The sequence below is a fragment of the Xenia sp. Carnegie-2017 genome, unplaced genomic scaffold (genome assembly GCF_021976095.1).
Source record: "Xenia sp. Carnegie-2017 unplaced genomic scaffold, XeniaSp_v1 HiC_scaffold_21, whole genome shotgun sequence".
NCBI classification, from domain to species: Eukaryota; Metazoa; Cnidaria; class Anthozoa; order Malacalcyonacea; family Xeniidae; genus Xenia; species Xenia sp. Carnegie-2017.
Window position 1 is genome coordinate 1,417,098 of NW_025813484.1, and position 16,054 is coordinate 1,433,151.

At 33.1% G+C, this 16,054-nt stretch overlaps 3 protein-coding genes and 1 long non-coding RNA gene across 5 annotated transcripts; 2 read left to right on the forward strand and 2 right to left on the reverse strand.

The window, feature by feature from the left end:
• Nucleotides 1-17: 17 nt before the first annotated feature.
• Nucleotides 18-4,480, forward strand: LOC124444340 (F-box/LRR-repeat protein fbxl-1-like). Its single transcript, XM_046994927.1, has 4 exons — nt 18-213; nt 641-807; nt 1,263-3,461; nt 3,964-4,480. The coding sequence occupies exons 1-3, from the start codon at nt 84-86 to the stop codon at nt 2,472-2,474; spliced, it is 1,509 nt and encodes a 502-aa protein (XP_046850883.1). The 5' UTR covers nt 18-83; the 3' UTR covers nt 2,475-3,461; nt 3,964-4,480.
• On the forward strand, nt 3,631-13,894 carry LOC124444337. The gene is made up of 11 exons (XM_046994923.1): nt 3,631-3,932; nt 8,075-8,152; nt 8,787-9,887; nt 10,321-10,580; nt 10,659-10,742; nt 10,981-11,103; nt 11,362-11,506; nt 12,487-12,616; nt 12,701-12,816; nt 13,117-13,314; nt 13,418-13,894. Exons 2-11 carry the CDS (start codon nt 8,089-8,091, stop codon nt 13,483-13,485), a joined length of 2,289 nt encoding a protein of 762 aa, XP_046850879.1. The 5' UTR covers nt 3,631-3,932; nt 8,075-8,088; the 3' UTR covers nt 13,486-13,894.
• Nucleotides 4,476-8,078, reverse strand: LOC124444346. 2 transcript variants are annotated; one of them, XR_006947944.1, is made up of 3 exons: nt 7,954-8,078; nt 6,214-6,326; nt 4,476-4,683 (listed from the first exon to the last, which is right to left on the reverse strand). It is a non-coding gene; the product is annotated as an uncharacterized LOC124444346 (long non-coding RNA). The 2 variants fall into 2 exon arrangements; XR_006947943.1 differs by lacking the exons at nt 4,476-4,683; nt 6,214-6,326 and adding an exon at nt 7,709-7,819.
• On the reverse strand, nt 13,774-16,030 carry LOC124444345 (centrosomal protein of 19 kDa-like). The gene is made up of 4 exons (XM_046994931.1): nt 15,786-16,030; nt 15,351-15,402; nt 15,192-15,264; nt 13,774-14,702 (listed from the first exon to the last, which is right to left on the reverse strand). Exons 1-4 carry the CDS (start codon nt 15,859-15,861, stop codon nt 14,433-14,435), a joined length of 471 nt encoding a protein of 156 aa, XP_046850887.1. The 5' UTR covers nt 15,862-16,030; the 3' UTR covers nt 13,774-14,432.
• Nucleotides 16,031-16,054: the final 24 nt, after the last annotated feature.

Consider the following 16,054-nt stretch of genomic DNA (forward strand, 5'->3'; position numbering starts at 1 on the left):
TAAACCAAAAGGTAAAACATAAACACAGGACTTGTGCGTACAAATATTTTATTTTTTTAATGCTTTAATTTTTTTATGTCTTCATGGAGCTTTTTAGTTTAAAACGTATTTGTCTAGACTCTGTTTCAAACCATTTGTCCATGTGGTGTGAAAGTGCCAAAACCGAAGATTTTTTCAAGTATATGTATGTTATCGGTCCCTTTAATGATGTAGGTAGGTATTATTTTGAATATTGGCAAATTTCAGTAATAGTTAATGCTGTTAACAGTAACACCATGAAGGCAGAGAGTGTTGTCTTTTTAATGGTAAACAAAAAGTCATTGATTTTTATATTTTTTGAAAGTATTTATGTTTTGCTGCAAGAATTGCAAAACTTTTGTCCAATTTTTAAAGTTTTATATGTTGGACAATCAGATTTTGTCTACCAGTCAATTGTCTTAAAATGTGTGTGTCACCTTGAAAAATCATGCATTAGTTTCACAGGAATCTGTAGTTCCACATAAACACATTAATCACAATGAAATGACTACATTGCATTTAACTCTCCTCTTGATTGAAAACTACTTGTGAATGAGTAACTAACCCCAAATTAAGTTTCAAATACAAGACTATACTTTTTATTTTCATACTTTATTTATAGCTCCGGATCTCACTCAACAAGTCATTGATTTAGCATACAAAAAACAGTTGTTGAAGATTTGCTATTTTCCTTTGCTCATTCACGAGAACTTCACAAAGCTGGATATCAGCAAATGCCGTTCCATAGTGACAGATCAAGTCTTGAAGCTCATTTCCTCGCGTTGTCAGGTTATACTTTTTGATTATTTCATGATATTTGTAGTAAAGTATGATATTAGCTAGGTATGCATATCCATAATACATAGGTGGCTTGAGTGAGTGTGGAACTTTCATTTGTAATAAATAAATTTATTTCTAGCTAAAATTTATTTTTAATGTATTTCAAAGAGCACATCCAACTGTAAGACAAAATATAGGTAGTATGTATGATTTCTGAAACATTTCATCTTCCATGCCATTTGTTCTCTTAAAGTAGTGTCAAATGAAGAGTTTTGTTAGAAGAAAATGTGAAGTTGACTTGCTTTACCTAGTATGATGCATTTTAATAACTTCTACACATGAAAAGATCATGAAGACATGATTATTGCCCTTTCAAAACGTACTCTGTGTATTTTTCTTTGTGTAAGCTATTATCAATTATTCCATTGATAGTAATTAAGTTTTTCTTATTTCTATATCATTAGAGACTGACATCCTTAAATCTTAACGGCTGCACACGCTTATCAAGTTCAGTTCTTAACGAAACTTTACCAACGTTAGTGAATTTGCAAAGCATTCAACTGTCAAAGTGTCGAGGAGCAACGAACAATCTGCTGTGTAAACTACGAGAAAATTGCTTCAAATTGGAGGAGTTGGTACTAGATTTATGTCCAAAGATAACAAATATTGGAATGGAAAAACTTTTGATGGTGGCGAAAAAAAATGTGTGTCTTAATTTACTCCATTTGAGCGTCTCTTCAACTTCAATTACAACAAAATCATTGTCTATTATACTGTCAAAACTACCGAAACTTAGAAGGCTTGGTTTTTCCGATATAGCGAAGGATGAAAGTTTGATTTTTGACCACTTTCCTGATTATCCTAATCTTGTTGAGCTGAACATCTTTGCTACCTATCTCGAAAATTCTGATCTTTCACTTATGTTGGATAGATTGCCGAACCTCGTTAAGTTTAAGTCCAATATGACAGACAATGTAGGTAGAATTTTAAAAAATTCATTAATCCATTTAGGAAATATAATTTCACTCGACCTCAGTGGGTCCACTCTTCGGTTTGACGATTTTGTCGTCTTCCTTAAGAGAAGAGGTGGTCAGTTGATGTATTTGAACCTTTCAGAAATACGGAGCGTCAGTTTATTTTTATTGTGCTTGTTCTGTCGTTCATTAAAAGAACTTATTCTTGAGCATTGTGAAAATGTTGATCCATCTTTGCCATCGAATGATTCATTAGCGTTGGATTACAGAGATAATTTGACCAAATCTGGTGGTGATTATTTGCTAAGTCATTTCTGTCCTGAATTATCACATATCAATTTCAATTTTATGACTATCGACGAAAATATTGCAGTGGAGATGCTAAAACATATTGCTTGTGCTATTTTTTGCAATCACTCCCAGCTCATCACGCTGTCTTTGAAAAAAATTCAACATGAATTAATCGATGACGAGGTTTTGGAGCAAATCAGCGCAAGTTCTACAAATGCATGTTTGAGAACGTTAGACCTTAGCTGTTGTGATGGCGTTTCTGCTGATATGTTGTGGATGATAGTAGAAAATTATCATTTACTACGTTTTCTTGATGTAAGTCATTGTAAATTAATTGATATTGCTACTGTTTCACAACTAAGGAAGGAATTGAAGAGGAGTAATCGTCCACTTCAAGTTATTTGGGCTTAATTCCTAGAAAAGTTTAATACATGATGGACGCATAATGAACACGTGATGGACACATAATAGACACATGGATACATGATGGACACATAATGGATACATAATGGACACATAATGGATACATGATGGACACATAATGGTACATGATGTACACATAATGGATACATGATAGACACGTAATGAATACATGATGGACACGTAATAAGTACATGATGAACGCATAATGAATACATGATGGACACATGATGAATACATGATAGACACATGGTGAGGCAATAATGGATACGTGGTGGTGAACACATAAGTACGTGATGGACACAAGATGGCCAATGACAATGACAGTTCTTTGACAATATGTGATGATTTCAACGATAGTTTTTTAAATACTTGCTTGCTTGAAAAGATTTTATTGCATGAAAGAACGTCTATTTGCACGTGATTATGCCACGAGCTATTATTTAATATCTCATTAATTGAGTTTCTAATTCAAATGTTTTCAACATTGGTTATGAAATCGAATCAGAATAATAACATTGTTCATCACAACAACATTCTTGTATTCTGCTGAGCAAATAATTAAGTTATTAACATTTTCATTTCTTTAGAAATCTATTGTTATGATATGTAGGGGAGCACAGAAATACTTGCATGTTAACTGCCGGCAAATCAAGATTTGCACGAATTGTCACATTTTTGATTTGTTTGGTTAAAAACCTGGCTGTCACAAAATGTTTCGATGTTTAATTAACATTTAAATAAACGAGTTCTACAGACAGCAAATCGTGACAAATGGTTTCTATCTCAGTTCTGCTGTCACAGTGATTAATCTCACCAAGTGACATCTCAAACTCCTGGGAATAAAGCAACCACAAAGCACCGGGAGTAAGGCCTCTTATTTTAACGAAAAATGTTCCTCATTTGAGTTATGTGAAAAGTTATAATAATAGTAGTTAATCGTTTAGATTGTTTCCAAAATCCGAATTACTTAAACAGGTAAAATATCTGGTTCTTGTGTGAATAGCATTCTTAATATTTCTATCATATGACGTTATACATTTATTGAATAAGTTTGAATATTATATTAGGCAAGAATATATTTATTAGTTAACCAGCATTTGATACTGCAGTTTTGTATACGTTGTGTTCAATCATATATGTCCATATGTATATATATATATTTATAATACAACTACAATGCTTCGCTCAACAGTATTTATATGACTGGCAATGACAATGATCTCGCTCATTTTGATAATGATTTTGCCTTTGGGGTAACATATTTCACCGCCCTTATTGTTTCACAAAGTACTTGTAATACGTACGTCAAAGCCGGCTTAGCTTTCAGTGTATTTGGCAACCGTTGAGATTGACAGAGGTCACAAAGTAACTTGGTCAATGTAACTTCAAGTTTTTCTACGAGTAAACCAAAAAATTGCTGCTTTGGTTTTGTTCACTGTATTCAAGGTAACGATTACATTTTGTGATATATTTCCAGAATAACAATTATACTTATAAAGTATTCGTTTGGAAAGCGATGCTGTTGATCAAGATACATGATCTAAGAGACTCTGTAGGCAACATATGGCAGACTTGAACTGAAGCATAAATCAGACTTGTTACCAACTGTCGTTGATGATGTATACCTCATATTGTTTAACTGTAATCTTTTAAGCTTTGCTTGTTGAATCAAACGTCTAGTTCATAATGACATTTAACGTACATGCGACAAGACTAAAATTTGTAATCAATTTGTGAGAACTCAACGTATAACAAGTGATGAATCGTCATGTAAATTGTCTGTTGAGTATATATATGCATGATGAATACCTTATGTTACAATCATTAATGATAGATTTGACCTTTAAAGTCACATCTGATCTTGCTGAGTATATTACAACAATATTGTGGATATTTTGGAGCCGTAAAATTTACATTATTCGGTTTTATGAAGCTTATGCTAATGTTGATCCTCATTATAACTAATAAAAATTACCATTCGACTAATCATTGAATAGAAATGTGAACTTCTTTATTTCCTAATAAAATACAGCTAAAATAATATATTATATTCCTTCGAACTAACAGCTGCTCGCCATGTTTTGTAGTCCAACAATTAGAAACAAACACTTTTTTTTTATCTCCGGTTTTATGTGTGCATCCTTTGAAATATTTTAGTTAAAGTTGCTGACGCAAAAATTCCTTTGTAGTGGATTTCCTACAACGAGACAATGTTTTATCGGTCTAGTTTTCCCTTCGTGGGTTTAAGACATACGTTGAGTTGAAAATATCAATTGTAGTGTTTGCCTTAGCTCTGATAACATATTGCACTTGACGCTCTCTCTCTCTTAATCACTCAGTTGGAATTTGATAATTGGGTAGATTGAAATTGTTTGTAGCATAGTTGTAATGGTTGCACGTATTCAACCTTTTCTTTCTCCTTAACAATTTTCCAAACGAATGCTCCTGATTATTGGTTGAAACGTTTTCATCATGGGGTCTAAGTCAGGAAAACGATAGAATTTGTACATGTACATGGATATGCAAGTTTTCTTTGTTTTGTATGAACGAAGTACTTTCAGAAAAATTAGGAAAATATATTTTGTGACAAAAATTCTCAAAAATGCAACTGCATGGTGATTTCGGTAATTATTGATAACATTATGAAAACATATTTCTCTCCTTTGTTTTCCTTTAACCACTGTGTCTGGAAGCGACTCGTTAATTTATCAATTCAAAAAGCACAATCTTAAAGATTTTTGGAATGGGGAAGCTACGTTTAATCTAGCTTTGATTAAGTTCTATCTTACGTATTTAAAATTCTTATTTCGCTTAACAGTGCACATTGTATGCATTGATTTTAAGACATTGCCATCGCACGAAAATATTGCTGTTTTGTATACATCTATAATTTGGTATGTTTTTTGTTTAAAATTCAACACTTCAATTCTATATGCCTCAAATGTTTTCAGATCTACTGTGTAAGAAGTAAAAGTATAATAAAAAGAAGGAAGTTCGTGATTTCGTGACTGCTGCATAAAATATAGTCTTAGCTACGTGTAAAGATTCTTTCTTCACTTGCTTCAGTTATTGTTCATCAATTCATTTTTTTAGTCAAATTATCTCATGCGGTGAACTGTTAACTAGTCATTTAGCTTAAAATAGTCTAACATCAAATATTAAACAAAAACACGTATATTTACTGTGACATGCAATTGCAAAAGCTGCATATTTTTGCTCCTCTCGAGCACCACTGTGTCCCTAGTTCTTTATTTCCCCTGCATCATCTCATTGTGAAGTGAATCACAGACATGAATAAAGGATATGGTTTGAATTTAGCAGTAGCTATGATATGAAGTTTGTGAGAGTTGATCGTTCTGTCTGTGCAGTTCCGAGAAAGACCGTTGGTGTTGGTATTGACTGACGTTTCGACATCCTTGGTAGTGGTTGTCGTCAGAGTAATGATCATCAGAGTATGCTTTGCTGGTTTGTGTTTCATATAAGAGTAGCTATGAAAGTAGTTCTTAAGATTACCACGGCTAAACAAAATCATACGTCAGTCACCACAATCATTACTAACAGTCTTTCACAGGACTTCACAAATGTGGACAATTTACACCTACAAATTTTAGAAAAGCTTGAATTCACGTTCATCGTATTGAATATCTACTAAACAACTTATCTAGCAGAATTAAAACTCTACGTGCAACAGTTTAATAAATAATACAAATTTACTAAGTTTGTTTACCTTGCTCTTTTGCTCGGACGTTAAAACTTCTACATACTCATGATATTACGTCAATCATGATCATTACGTCTTCGTGATCATTACTTTTGATTTGAATTCGTCAAAATATTTTTCTATAACGGAAAGGACAACTCAAATTTAGAAACAATGAAGTAATTTCTTATTGAACGCTGATAATTATAATTCATGGTCAAACAGTTCTCTTTAGTTTGTTAACCTGTTTTACTGCATAGTGCACTATATGTTTGTTATGGAATTAATTTCTGATGTCGACAGGGTAAGAGGTTGTAATTTATGAAGTCAGAATGACTCTCAGGTAAATTTTTCAAGCGTTTCTTATAGTCAAGAAGAACAGTTCATGCATATACAACATACTGCGAGAAAAATTTGCTTTATTGAATTTCTTACACGATGTGGGTGTATGCTTGTGGGAGCGTAATTACTTAGATATTATTATATCAATCGTGAAGAAGGGCGAATAACAATCTAAAGCTATTTTCGGAGTAGAGAATTATATAACGAAGTCATATTTTAGACAGATGTTTGTGGGTGTCATGAAACTGAAAAGTGAAAGAAAACATAGTTGAATTTTTTTTGTTCTTCAAGTTGTAGTGCTACCAGGGGCCTAAAAAATGAGGGGATGAAATTTTTGCAATCATTTTCATGATTGGCAAAGTCAGTTGAGGTAAATTCAGTGAATTCAAGTCTTATGCCTCATCCAGGTTCAATTTCGTAACGCTTTGCATTCATGTCTTCCATGGACAGTTACTTAATTTGCGGTCATTGGAATTTCCTGAACTTTTTCATTTTATGATTTTATTTGTATAGTTCAAATTGACTCTGATCATACGTGGATAGCAGGATTGGTTTATGTATGAAATAAAGTAGAATGCGAACATTTGAAACTTCGCAACATGCTTGATGGGGTAAAGAGTAACGCGAAATTTACAACAAGTTATAAATTTAAAGCTCGAGTATATATAATTGACTAATGAAGTTCTAAATAATTATGTTTTTCAAAATTATTTTGATAGCATTTTCCTTGAAGATATAACTTAGACAATAGACAAAACTCACTTTGAACAATTTATGCTATATCCTAAGCCTATAAATGTGTTCCGATTCAATTTTATTTTTGTCATTTATTCGATGGCGCAATTAAGCCGTTTGAAAAGAGATTTCCGTTACATAATTCTCAATAGAAATGATTATTTTTGTGACAACTTACTGTCAGATGAATCATTAGACGTGCAACGACCTATTTCCACCAAAAAATATTCCAAATCTTGGGTGCTGATTAATTTAGTGACGTTTCTTAAGTTGTAAGTAATATGCCCTTTTAAGCGTTTAAATACTTCGAGTCAATTTCCATAATACCTGGAAAAGTTAACTTGTACAGTCGGTATCAATTAATGCTGAAAGCACATTTCATGCGGAATATTCAAATTTCATCAATGTGGGTGACTTTTCCTTGTTAGGAAGTGCAAAACAAAGCTTTTCAGTCTTATATAATTTTTATTTAAATATTCGCGGACCAAAAACACAATGAGTAAAAAATTATAATCACCACCTTTGCTGATGACCGCTTCTTTTACCTTATGTGAACCTAATGGGTAAAAATGCGGAATTAATTATTATAATGAATAAAAATTTTTATTTAATGAGCTTGAAAGCATTGTCCTTGTTGGGGATGAAATTATAATGCATGTATATATAAACACGAAAATTTTTCTCCTTTACCACTTGTGTTGTCTGGGTGGCCAGGAAATCTGATCCTATATAGTGATAAAACATCAATTTGTTTCGTCTCGTTGGCAGTGATAAGCCTGCGTTGAAATTCTTTCCTTTTCTTTGTCGAAAGGCTTGCTGCTGTACATGTTAAATACGTTTGGTGTCATCATGAAGGTTTCGAGAAAATACATGGCCATTGTTCTCTTGGGTAAGTACGATTATTGCCGTTAATATATTGATTTTATATTGATATTATTGGCAATGTCTGCACAACATCCCATGACAAAGTCGTCAATTCAAAAGCATAAGTCAATGTCTTTGTAGCTACATATAAGGTGGAAATTTAAGGTTGAATTTGTCAGTTGTTGATGCAATCGAGTTCATGTTTTTTTCAAACATGCAATAATCCATGCTGTCAGCTACTTCATAATAACATCGCAGAAAATATGTGTCTGATATAAAAATTTGATGATTCAGTACAAAAATTTACCCAAAAATTTATGAGTGATTTTACACTGCTATTTTCATTAAATCAAATTATACTGAAACAATCCAAACATAGAGGAGTGGTATGTTGGATTGTTATGTTAAACTTGATGCATCTTCGCTCACATGATAAAAGTTCTTTTCCCTAAAATTTCCTTCATTCATTTCCAGTAGCATTTTGGGTTTCATATTTCGTTGTATTTTAATGTTGAATTTGTTTCATCTCCACTCACATGACAAATGTTTTTTTTCTTCAAGCATTTCCAGTAGCATTTCCTGTACAATTATTATGTTTATTTTGTCATATCAAACTTGATGTGTATTTGCTCCAATTATAAATGTTCCGTTTCCTGTAGTCCTTTACTTAGGAAGTCTGTCATTTGCTGAATCAGCATATCTTCGAGCGGTTTTCGATATGAATTACGTGAAAGGAGAAGTAAGATTTTATCAAGAAGCAAATAATACTGCTCGAATCTCTCCCAACTTAACTGGTATCCAGTCACCACTATCCTGGAAGATCCACAAATATTCCATGGTATACCGAGGCAACAGCATGCGCAGTTGTAGTCTTAGCAACATTGGCCCGATTTTCCATGCAGGTGGGAATATGTCAAGGATTTGTGCTGTTGGGGATCGGAATTGTACACATGAAAACTCATCCACTAGTGATCTTTTTGATCCACAGCTACGCTTGAATGGTTTACACAGTATTTTTGGTCGATCACTTGTTCTTTACGTAAATGGCTCTATGCCTTGGGCATGCGCATTGATCGATTACAATTACGTAGTCACAGCAGTGACGACATTCCGTAGTCCTGTCTCTGGGATTACGGGAACCGTACGCCTCCGTCAACCTCGGGATCATCCGAACTTAGATACAAGCGTTGAAGTCGACCTATTCTATTCGAACGATATAAAAATGGCAACCTTTAACTGGACGGTGGAGCTTGCAAATAGCACCCTGCCGCAGGATGGAAGACCTTCATTCGAAGCCTCGTCTTGTGAAATATCCACCAAAAAGATAATAGCCGAAAATGTCGAAGTTTCTTTGGCCACTCCTTATCCATCTCCCCAAAAACTCCATTTTAGTACAAGCGGTCTTCCACTAACTGGATCCTTGTCCATAATCGGCCAAACCATAGTTTTAAAACAACATGGCAAACCTGTAGTCTGCGGCTCGATTGTTGAAGTTCTTCCGATAGAAGGTGAAGCAGTTTTTGATGTAATGGGTGTCAACGGATCAATGCATTTCAAGCAGGATTCCGAGCTTGCACCAACTGTTGTCACCGTCAATCTGAAAGGACTTCAAGGCAATGGTTATTCCTATCATGTTCATGTGTACAGAGTGCTCTATATGGCAATCAAACGTCGTGAGAATTATTTAGGAATGTGTGCCAACGGTTTTGTTGGTGGACATTGGAAACCCTATATGACTAAGTCAGCAAAACCTGGTAACGGTATGTGCATTAAGTTTTTTTCTCCTTGTTATTTACAATATCTAACAAGTAAATGTAATATTAATAAATAAATGTAGTTAATGACAAAAAATTAAAGCCAAATTTTTATAACTAGAAAAGCAAACCTCTAACATGAAACAAGTACATGCAGTATTTAACGATTGTATACAATCATGAGCTTGAATTTTGATAATTGAGAACTTTAACTCATCCATAGCTATTATTTGAAGCGATCATTGAGTACTTCTAAACTCAAGTTATATTAACAAATATGCAATGTTACATAACATAAACACAAAAGCTGACACTAAAGACGAAAAAAATGTGCCTTCCATGAGGATGTGCCTTCACTGTCTACTCAATGCAAACATTTAAATAAACAAATTGTTGGATATTATAAATATAAAACATGTATAATTGTGTTTATATGTAGGTACTGTTGACAAGTATGAAGTTGGTGATCTAAGTGGAAAGTATGGTTTGATCGGTGGAAAGAATACAGTTTCATTTTCTCGTAAAGATTACAATTTACCGCTGTTTGGAAGGAACAGCATAATGTTCCGTTCAATTGTGATACATTACGAAAACAGCACACGATGGTTGTGTGCTAATATCAACCCAAAAAACGCCACCTTTCTCTTTAAAGTCAGATCTAATTTTGTTGGACCCGAATTCAATGGCAGTATTGATGTGGTAGGTTGTTTGAAAAATGTCTGCAGTCGTCTTGTTTATAGTTCTATTGATGTTATGAATTCCTATATCTTCCTTCAGGAACAAGCAAGTTTTCTAAAAATGTATGGGGCAAGTCACATAACTTCATTCTTTATAGATTTATGGAATCTCAACAGAACCTACGTAAGTTATGATGATTATATCTAAGTAAAGAAACCAATTGCATTTCCCATCAACTGCAGGAGCTACGCTCGATCGTTGGTGATCTAGACACTCTTTCTCATCGGAGATTTGAGTATGATAAATTTAGGTTGCCAGAAATATTAGAGCAAAAATCTCGAACAGTTTAATAATCACGTATAGCTTATTTTGAGCAAAAATCCTGGAAATTTTTATGGCTAATGTCTTCTTTGGATTTTAGGAAACTCGCAACCACAATTGGCATATACATGCTAAAGATATCGTTCGTGATCAATTGAACAAAACTGGAAAAAGATGCTTGTCTGCTGGAGGGCATTATAACCCTTATAAAGTTAGCCTAAAGGTAATGTGTAGCAGTATAAACAATAAGAATGGTTTTGTCTCTGAGTGCCATGCTTGTAAGCTACAGTGTTTATAGACGTTCATACACAACTTTACTGATTTTTCAGATTGTTGCATGAGTTGTGAATCATTAACAAGAGTCGTTTTTTATTCCCGTAGATTGATTGCAATAAATAACTTTCTTCATCTGCAAGAAAAACTTAATTAAAAGCTCAATTCACCTGGAGAGGTATAAGATTTCACATTTGCGTCTTTTTAGGCAAATTACTCCGAAACCTGTGGACCAATGAATCTTTTACGTTGTGAATTGGGCGATACTTCGAGCAAAATTGGAAAATACACCATTGGTGCTGGCAAAAATCGTTTAACGGAATCAGAAAATTATTTTGCCTCGGTTAACACAAGTAAGTATTTTACATAAGTACTCCAGAAATAAAAAGTTAGAGCGTTGACATAAGACAGAAGTTTAAAGCATAAGACAATTTCACGTTTGATACTAAAAAAGACACCTGGTTTCGTTTACGATATGAATTTCATTTAGTAAAGAAACTATGCGATGCAAACTGACTCAGCAATGTTGAGCGTTGAAAGAAAATCAAACATGTTTCATGAGTGATTTATGTTTCATGTAATACTTGTTACAACCGGTCATTTCATATAGAGAATTCAAACTAAAAACGCATTGTACGAGGCCAGTTCATCACCATAATTTATTGGTTTTTATTGGTTAATTTGTGCATTTTCACCGTATGTCGCTAAACGGCAGGTTTTTGTGCCTTTAAATAGTTTCTTCAAAATTAAAGTACAGATTACGAGGCGTTCATTTTTCTTCGTGGATAAAATAATAGCAGTTACAACGTGAAAGAGACTTTTTAATAAACGAAAGATGACAACAGCTAGATATAATATACTGCTTTAGAAATTCATTTCTATGTATTTTATTGCTAGAATTGAAAACGTTGTAGAGATTGCTGACCACAATAACAATTTAGCTAATTTAAAGTTTAAGTTACCTGAAAAATATATCACTTCAGTCGTTATGGAACACGTCAAGTAACGTTTTCTTCGAGATATTTTGCCACACTTGCTTTTCTTTTGGTTTGTTAAAGTTAAATATTTCTCGAATTGTTTCAATTGCAAATTTAACCGAAGAGAAATTTGCTTTCTTTTCGCTTTCACTTTTCGTTTATTATTTTTATAATTTTCCCGCGCTCGACTGCGAAGAAACATCAGTATAAAACCGGTTTTATCTTGTTTCCTGATCGTTTCCTCCGGTCAATCCCGACTTTATCGTCCCAAACTAGAAATTTAAGGTCCAGTGGGAGGTACTGCGGGATTTATTTTCATTGCATCACACAACTTACTCATTCACTTATTTTTGTAGTTCTTGGGCGCTCTATCGTAGTTCATGCTGAAGACAGTGGTGCTCCTCGTGTCGGCTGCGCTAATATGAAACCAATCAGTAACAGTTTCGTTAGAAAGGAATTAGTCTTTCGAAAGAACTCTACAAAAAAGTAAAAAATGATTACTAATCTGACGTTACGTACTTAAAGTAATTTCGATAATTTCTGTTCTAACATTGAAATTTGTTCTCCTAGCAACCTGGCAAAATTATTAGCATCTGAATTAGGGATTCATCGATGGCGAGTTGTGCAAGAAGGGAAAATAGTAGACTACATGGACAGATGTCAAAAAGCAAGCATCATCTTCATTGGTATGAATTAGAACTATTCGCAGAATCTGTTTTTCACGTATATATTTTCCAGTAGCTATTTTAAAAATAGAACTTTCGGATGATTTGTTTAGTAATAAAGTTTCTTTAGTGACTATTTAAGTTGAATGTGGTAAATACGTATATCATAGGCCGATTTTATCGGCTAATCTTGAAAAATAGAGATGTATTGGTTTTTGGGTCAGTTTAGTAATCTAATATTGATCAGTAGATCAAATTTTAGATTTTTGATTTATTCTAAGCCAATTATTTTAATAATTCTTCATTTTCCTGACTTTTCAGATAGTGTTTATTCTGACCTTGGAAAACGCTTTGAAGATTTGAAGAGTAATTGGTCCAGTAGTCCAATCGAGTTCATGCCTAAGAGACAATGTAGTTCCACACCTGTTACATCAGAAACTCCGACACCATCACCAACTCGTGCATCACCAACTCGTGCATCACCAACTCGTGCAACACCAACTACATCATCAGGCAATGGTATTCTTGATAAAATTTATATTGTATTACTGTTGTTTTAACACAATGATGAATGTAAGTTGAAAATAATTTCCAAGTTAAAAAAAATAAACTTTATTTTCAGCCATTAACCATCGATGGACGACTTTGATTTTGATTATTAGTCTTCTACTACCACGCACTTTCTGGTGAAGAAATGCAAGAGTTTCATTAGAAATACCTACGTTGATATTTATTTTATATATATGCAGTATAGTTAGGAATGTAAAGTTATAATAAGTGCACTTTTTAAAAGAATCTCAGCTTACGTCACATATAATATAATTCGCACAAGTGGCTGATTACTGGTTACGGGGCCTGTAGTAGTCTAAGATGAATTGCAGACGTTAATTTCAAAAATTATCGAGTCATGGGGAATGGGAAAGCATGAGCACCATAAGCTCGACATAGAGCATTTAACAGTAGATAGCACAATAGTCATTTTTGAGAATATTCAATGGCACAATAAGCATTAAAAACGAGTGTAATAATATTCGTTTTTCCAGTCATAACAATTGCAAATATTTAAACATGTCCTCAAAATATAAATATTATAAAACTATTTTAATGTCAATTTTTTTTCGTGAAATTATTACCTAATGTGGAAATTGCTGTTCATGGTGTGGCGATGATTTCCTTTTACTGCCAATCACGTATTTCAAAAGAAAATTCTTAAAACTTTGCTATATATACTTGGAGTTTTTAAACATTTAAATTTACAAAGCAACGTACAAAAATACCTTGAATCATTTTATGACTACAAAGAAAAAAATTTGTCGTATTTTTCAATTTAGAAAACGTTGTCCAATTTGATGCAAGCCGACTTCAGTTGGAAGTTTTTCATTTCTAAGTCACAATTAGAACATTGAGCAATGTTCTAATTACTAATTACGAAAAGGAAACATCACTTTGGAATCTTTTAGATGCATTTTTGCTTGGTTGACTTCGTTTTTTTCGTTTTCGTTGGTCATTTTGCAGGGAAACTTTCCAAGTTAAGCAAGTGAATTCAAAAGCTTCACAATGAGCCTGATTTTTTAAAAATGAGCAAAGCTTTGTTGGTAATACAAAACTCAAAATTGTCAAATTAACATATAAATTTTCTAAAATTCAGGGTCAGAATAATCACCATCATCTGAATCCCAACCAGAAATGTATTTTCCACCTTCAAATTCAACCTCAACATTATATTCAAAACCCTCATCCCCAGGCTTTACTCGATGTTCCTCAAACACATGATCCATTTCAGCTTTTCTTTTATTAAGTTCCTTATCGCTAAGTTTATTCAAATCCTCATCTTGAACATTTTGTAATACTTTGTTGTTATTTTCTGGAGGCAGTTGTTCTTGAATTTTTGAAAGTAACCTATGAATCTAAAAGATAAAAGAATTGAGCTCAATGTGATATTAATGTTCTCTTGTAGAAAATCACACTAGAGCAATACATTATTAATTTCGCATCCATTCATGTTATGCTCAATATTAAACATTAAGTATCACTATGCAAGAGAATCTTCTTCAAAACAGATGATAAAACCTAGTGAAAAATAACATGTTTTTCTATGTAAAAAATTCTCACTACCATGCACCAACTAAAAATATTAACCTTACAATCATAGTCAAGATTGACATTATAACTATTGAAAATGCACCAGCAAAAAATATAAGAACTGAAATTAGTGATAAAAGTGTCAAAGATTGCATTTTCCTTTTATGTATTGTAAGACATATAAGGAAACTAACATTAGTAATGTGATATTTTAGTGATATTTTAAAAAATGTACAATGACACATACAAATATGACTTTGAAAATATGCCATATAGTATATTTGAAAACAAATAAATGTTACAATATTGTTCACCTGTTCTGAAGATATCTTTTCTAAGTAATGTTTGTGCCTGCCACTTTTCAGTTTTTCTACTGTTTCATCCAAACTACAATGAAAAAGCAATTTCATCTGTTAGTAACAGTAATAATTTATCATATAATACGATAGAAAAAAAACAATAGTTGAGCTTACTTGCTATGGATTGAGAAATCTCTGAGGGGCATTGACCGTCGATGAACTTTACCTTGAGAATGTTACATAATTATCAATTTACTTTCAGTTTCTACTTCTAGTTACAAACTGCAGCAAAAATAATTCCAGCATGGCTGGCTTGTAAATTCAATAACATATTTAACATTGCAACATGTATTAACTCAAATCATAAATCTGATATTATACATACAAGTTTAAAATATACAGATTTTCTACAATTGTTTTGAGTACTTATCGGGTATAACACTCATTTCTTTGACCAACTGGTGTTAATCAACTTGATTCTTGTTGCATGCAATTTCATTCTATGACATGACATTCAATAGTTTACAAAAGGAAATCCACTCATATTTCAAAGCACTTCAAAAGAAATCTGTTATGGATTGTGGTATCTATGTGTAACATGAACCATACCTGTAGCGTTGATGACATAGTACAAAATAAGAGATGGGGGATCATATTTTACCCCACATTGTCTCGGTGTATACATTGTTTACTACGAGAACTGCTGTTCCAAAAATGAGTCCTTCACAACATCAAGATGTCAGAAATCCATAACTTTACAGATTTAATCATGAATACTAACGCCAATACGTAGAAATCACGAAGAAAAGACGACTTTCATCTCAAAGAGCATTCACAAATGACTAAAATGAGTAAAGTGACGTCACTGGTGACGTGTC

What these genes read in the sequence shown, in the direction of transcription:
- LOC124444340 (XM_046994927.1), top strand. Translation starts at nt 84, where the DNA reads ATGGAGCTTTTTAGTTTAAAACGTATTTGTCTAGACTCTGTTTCAAAC. An exon ending in CGGTCCCTTTAATGATGTAG is followed by an intron (nt 214 to 640) that starts GTAGGTATTATT and finishes CTTTATTTATAG; the next exon opens with CTCCGGATCTCACTCAACAA. An exon ending in TCATTTCCTCGCGTTGTCAG is followed by an intron (nt 808 to 1,262) that starts GTTATACTTTTT and finishes CTATATCATTAG; the next exon opens with AGACTGACATCCTTAAATCT.
- LOC124444337 (XM_046994923.1), top strand. Translation starts at nt 8,089, where the DNA reads ATGTTAAATACGTTTGGTGTCATCATGAAGGTTTCGAGAAAATACATG. An exon ending in TTTTGCCTCGGTTAACACAA is followed by an intron (nt 11,507 to 12,486) that starts GTAAGTATTTTA and finishes TTATTTTTGTAG; the next exon opens with TTCTTGGGCGCTCTATCGTA. An exon ending in AACTACATCATCAGGCAATG is followed by an intron (nt 13,315 to 13,417) that starts GTATTCTTGATA and finishes CTTTATTTTCAG; the next exon opens with CCATTAACCATCGATGGACG.
- LOC124444345 (XM_046994931.1), bottom strand. Translation starts at nt 15,861, where the DNA reads ATGTATACACCGAGACAATGTGGGGTAAAATATGATCCCCCATCTCTT. An exon ending in CTATGTCATCAACGCTACAG is followed by an intron (nt 15,403 to 15,785) that starts GTATGGTTCATG and finishes AACATTCTCAAG; the next exon opens with GTAAAGTTCATCGACGGTCA. An exon ending in GATTTCTCAATCCATAGCAA is followed by an intron (nt 15,265 to 15,350) that starts GTAAGCTCAACT and finishes TTTTCATTGTAG; the next exon opens with TTTGGATGAAACAGTAGAAA.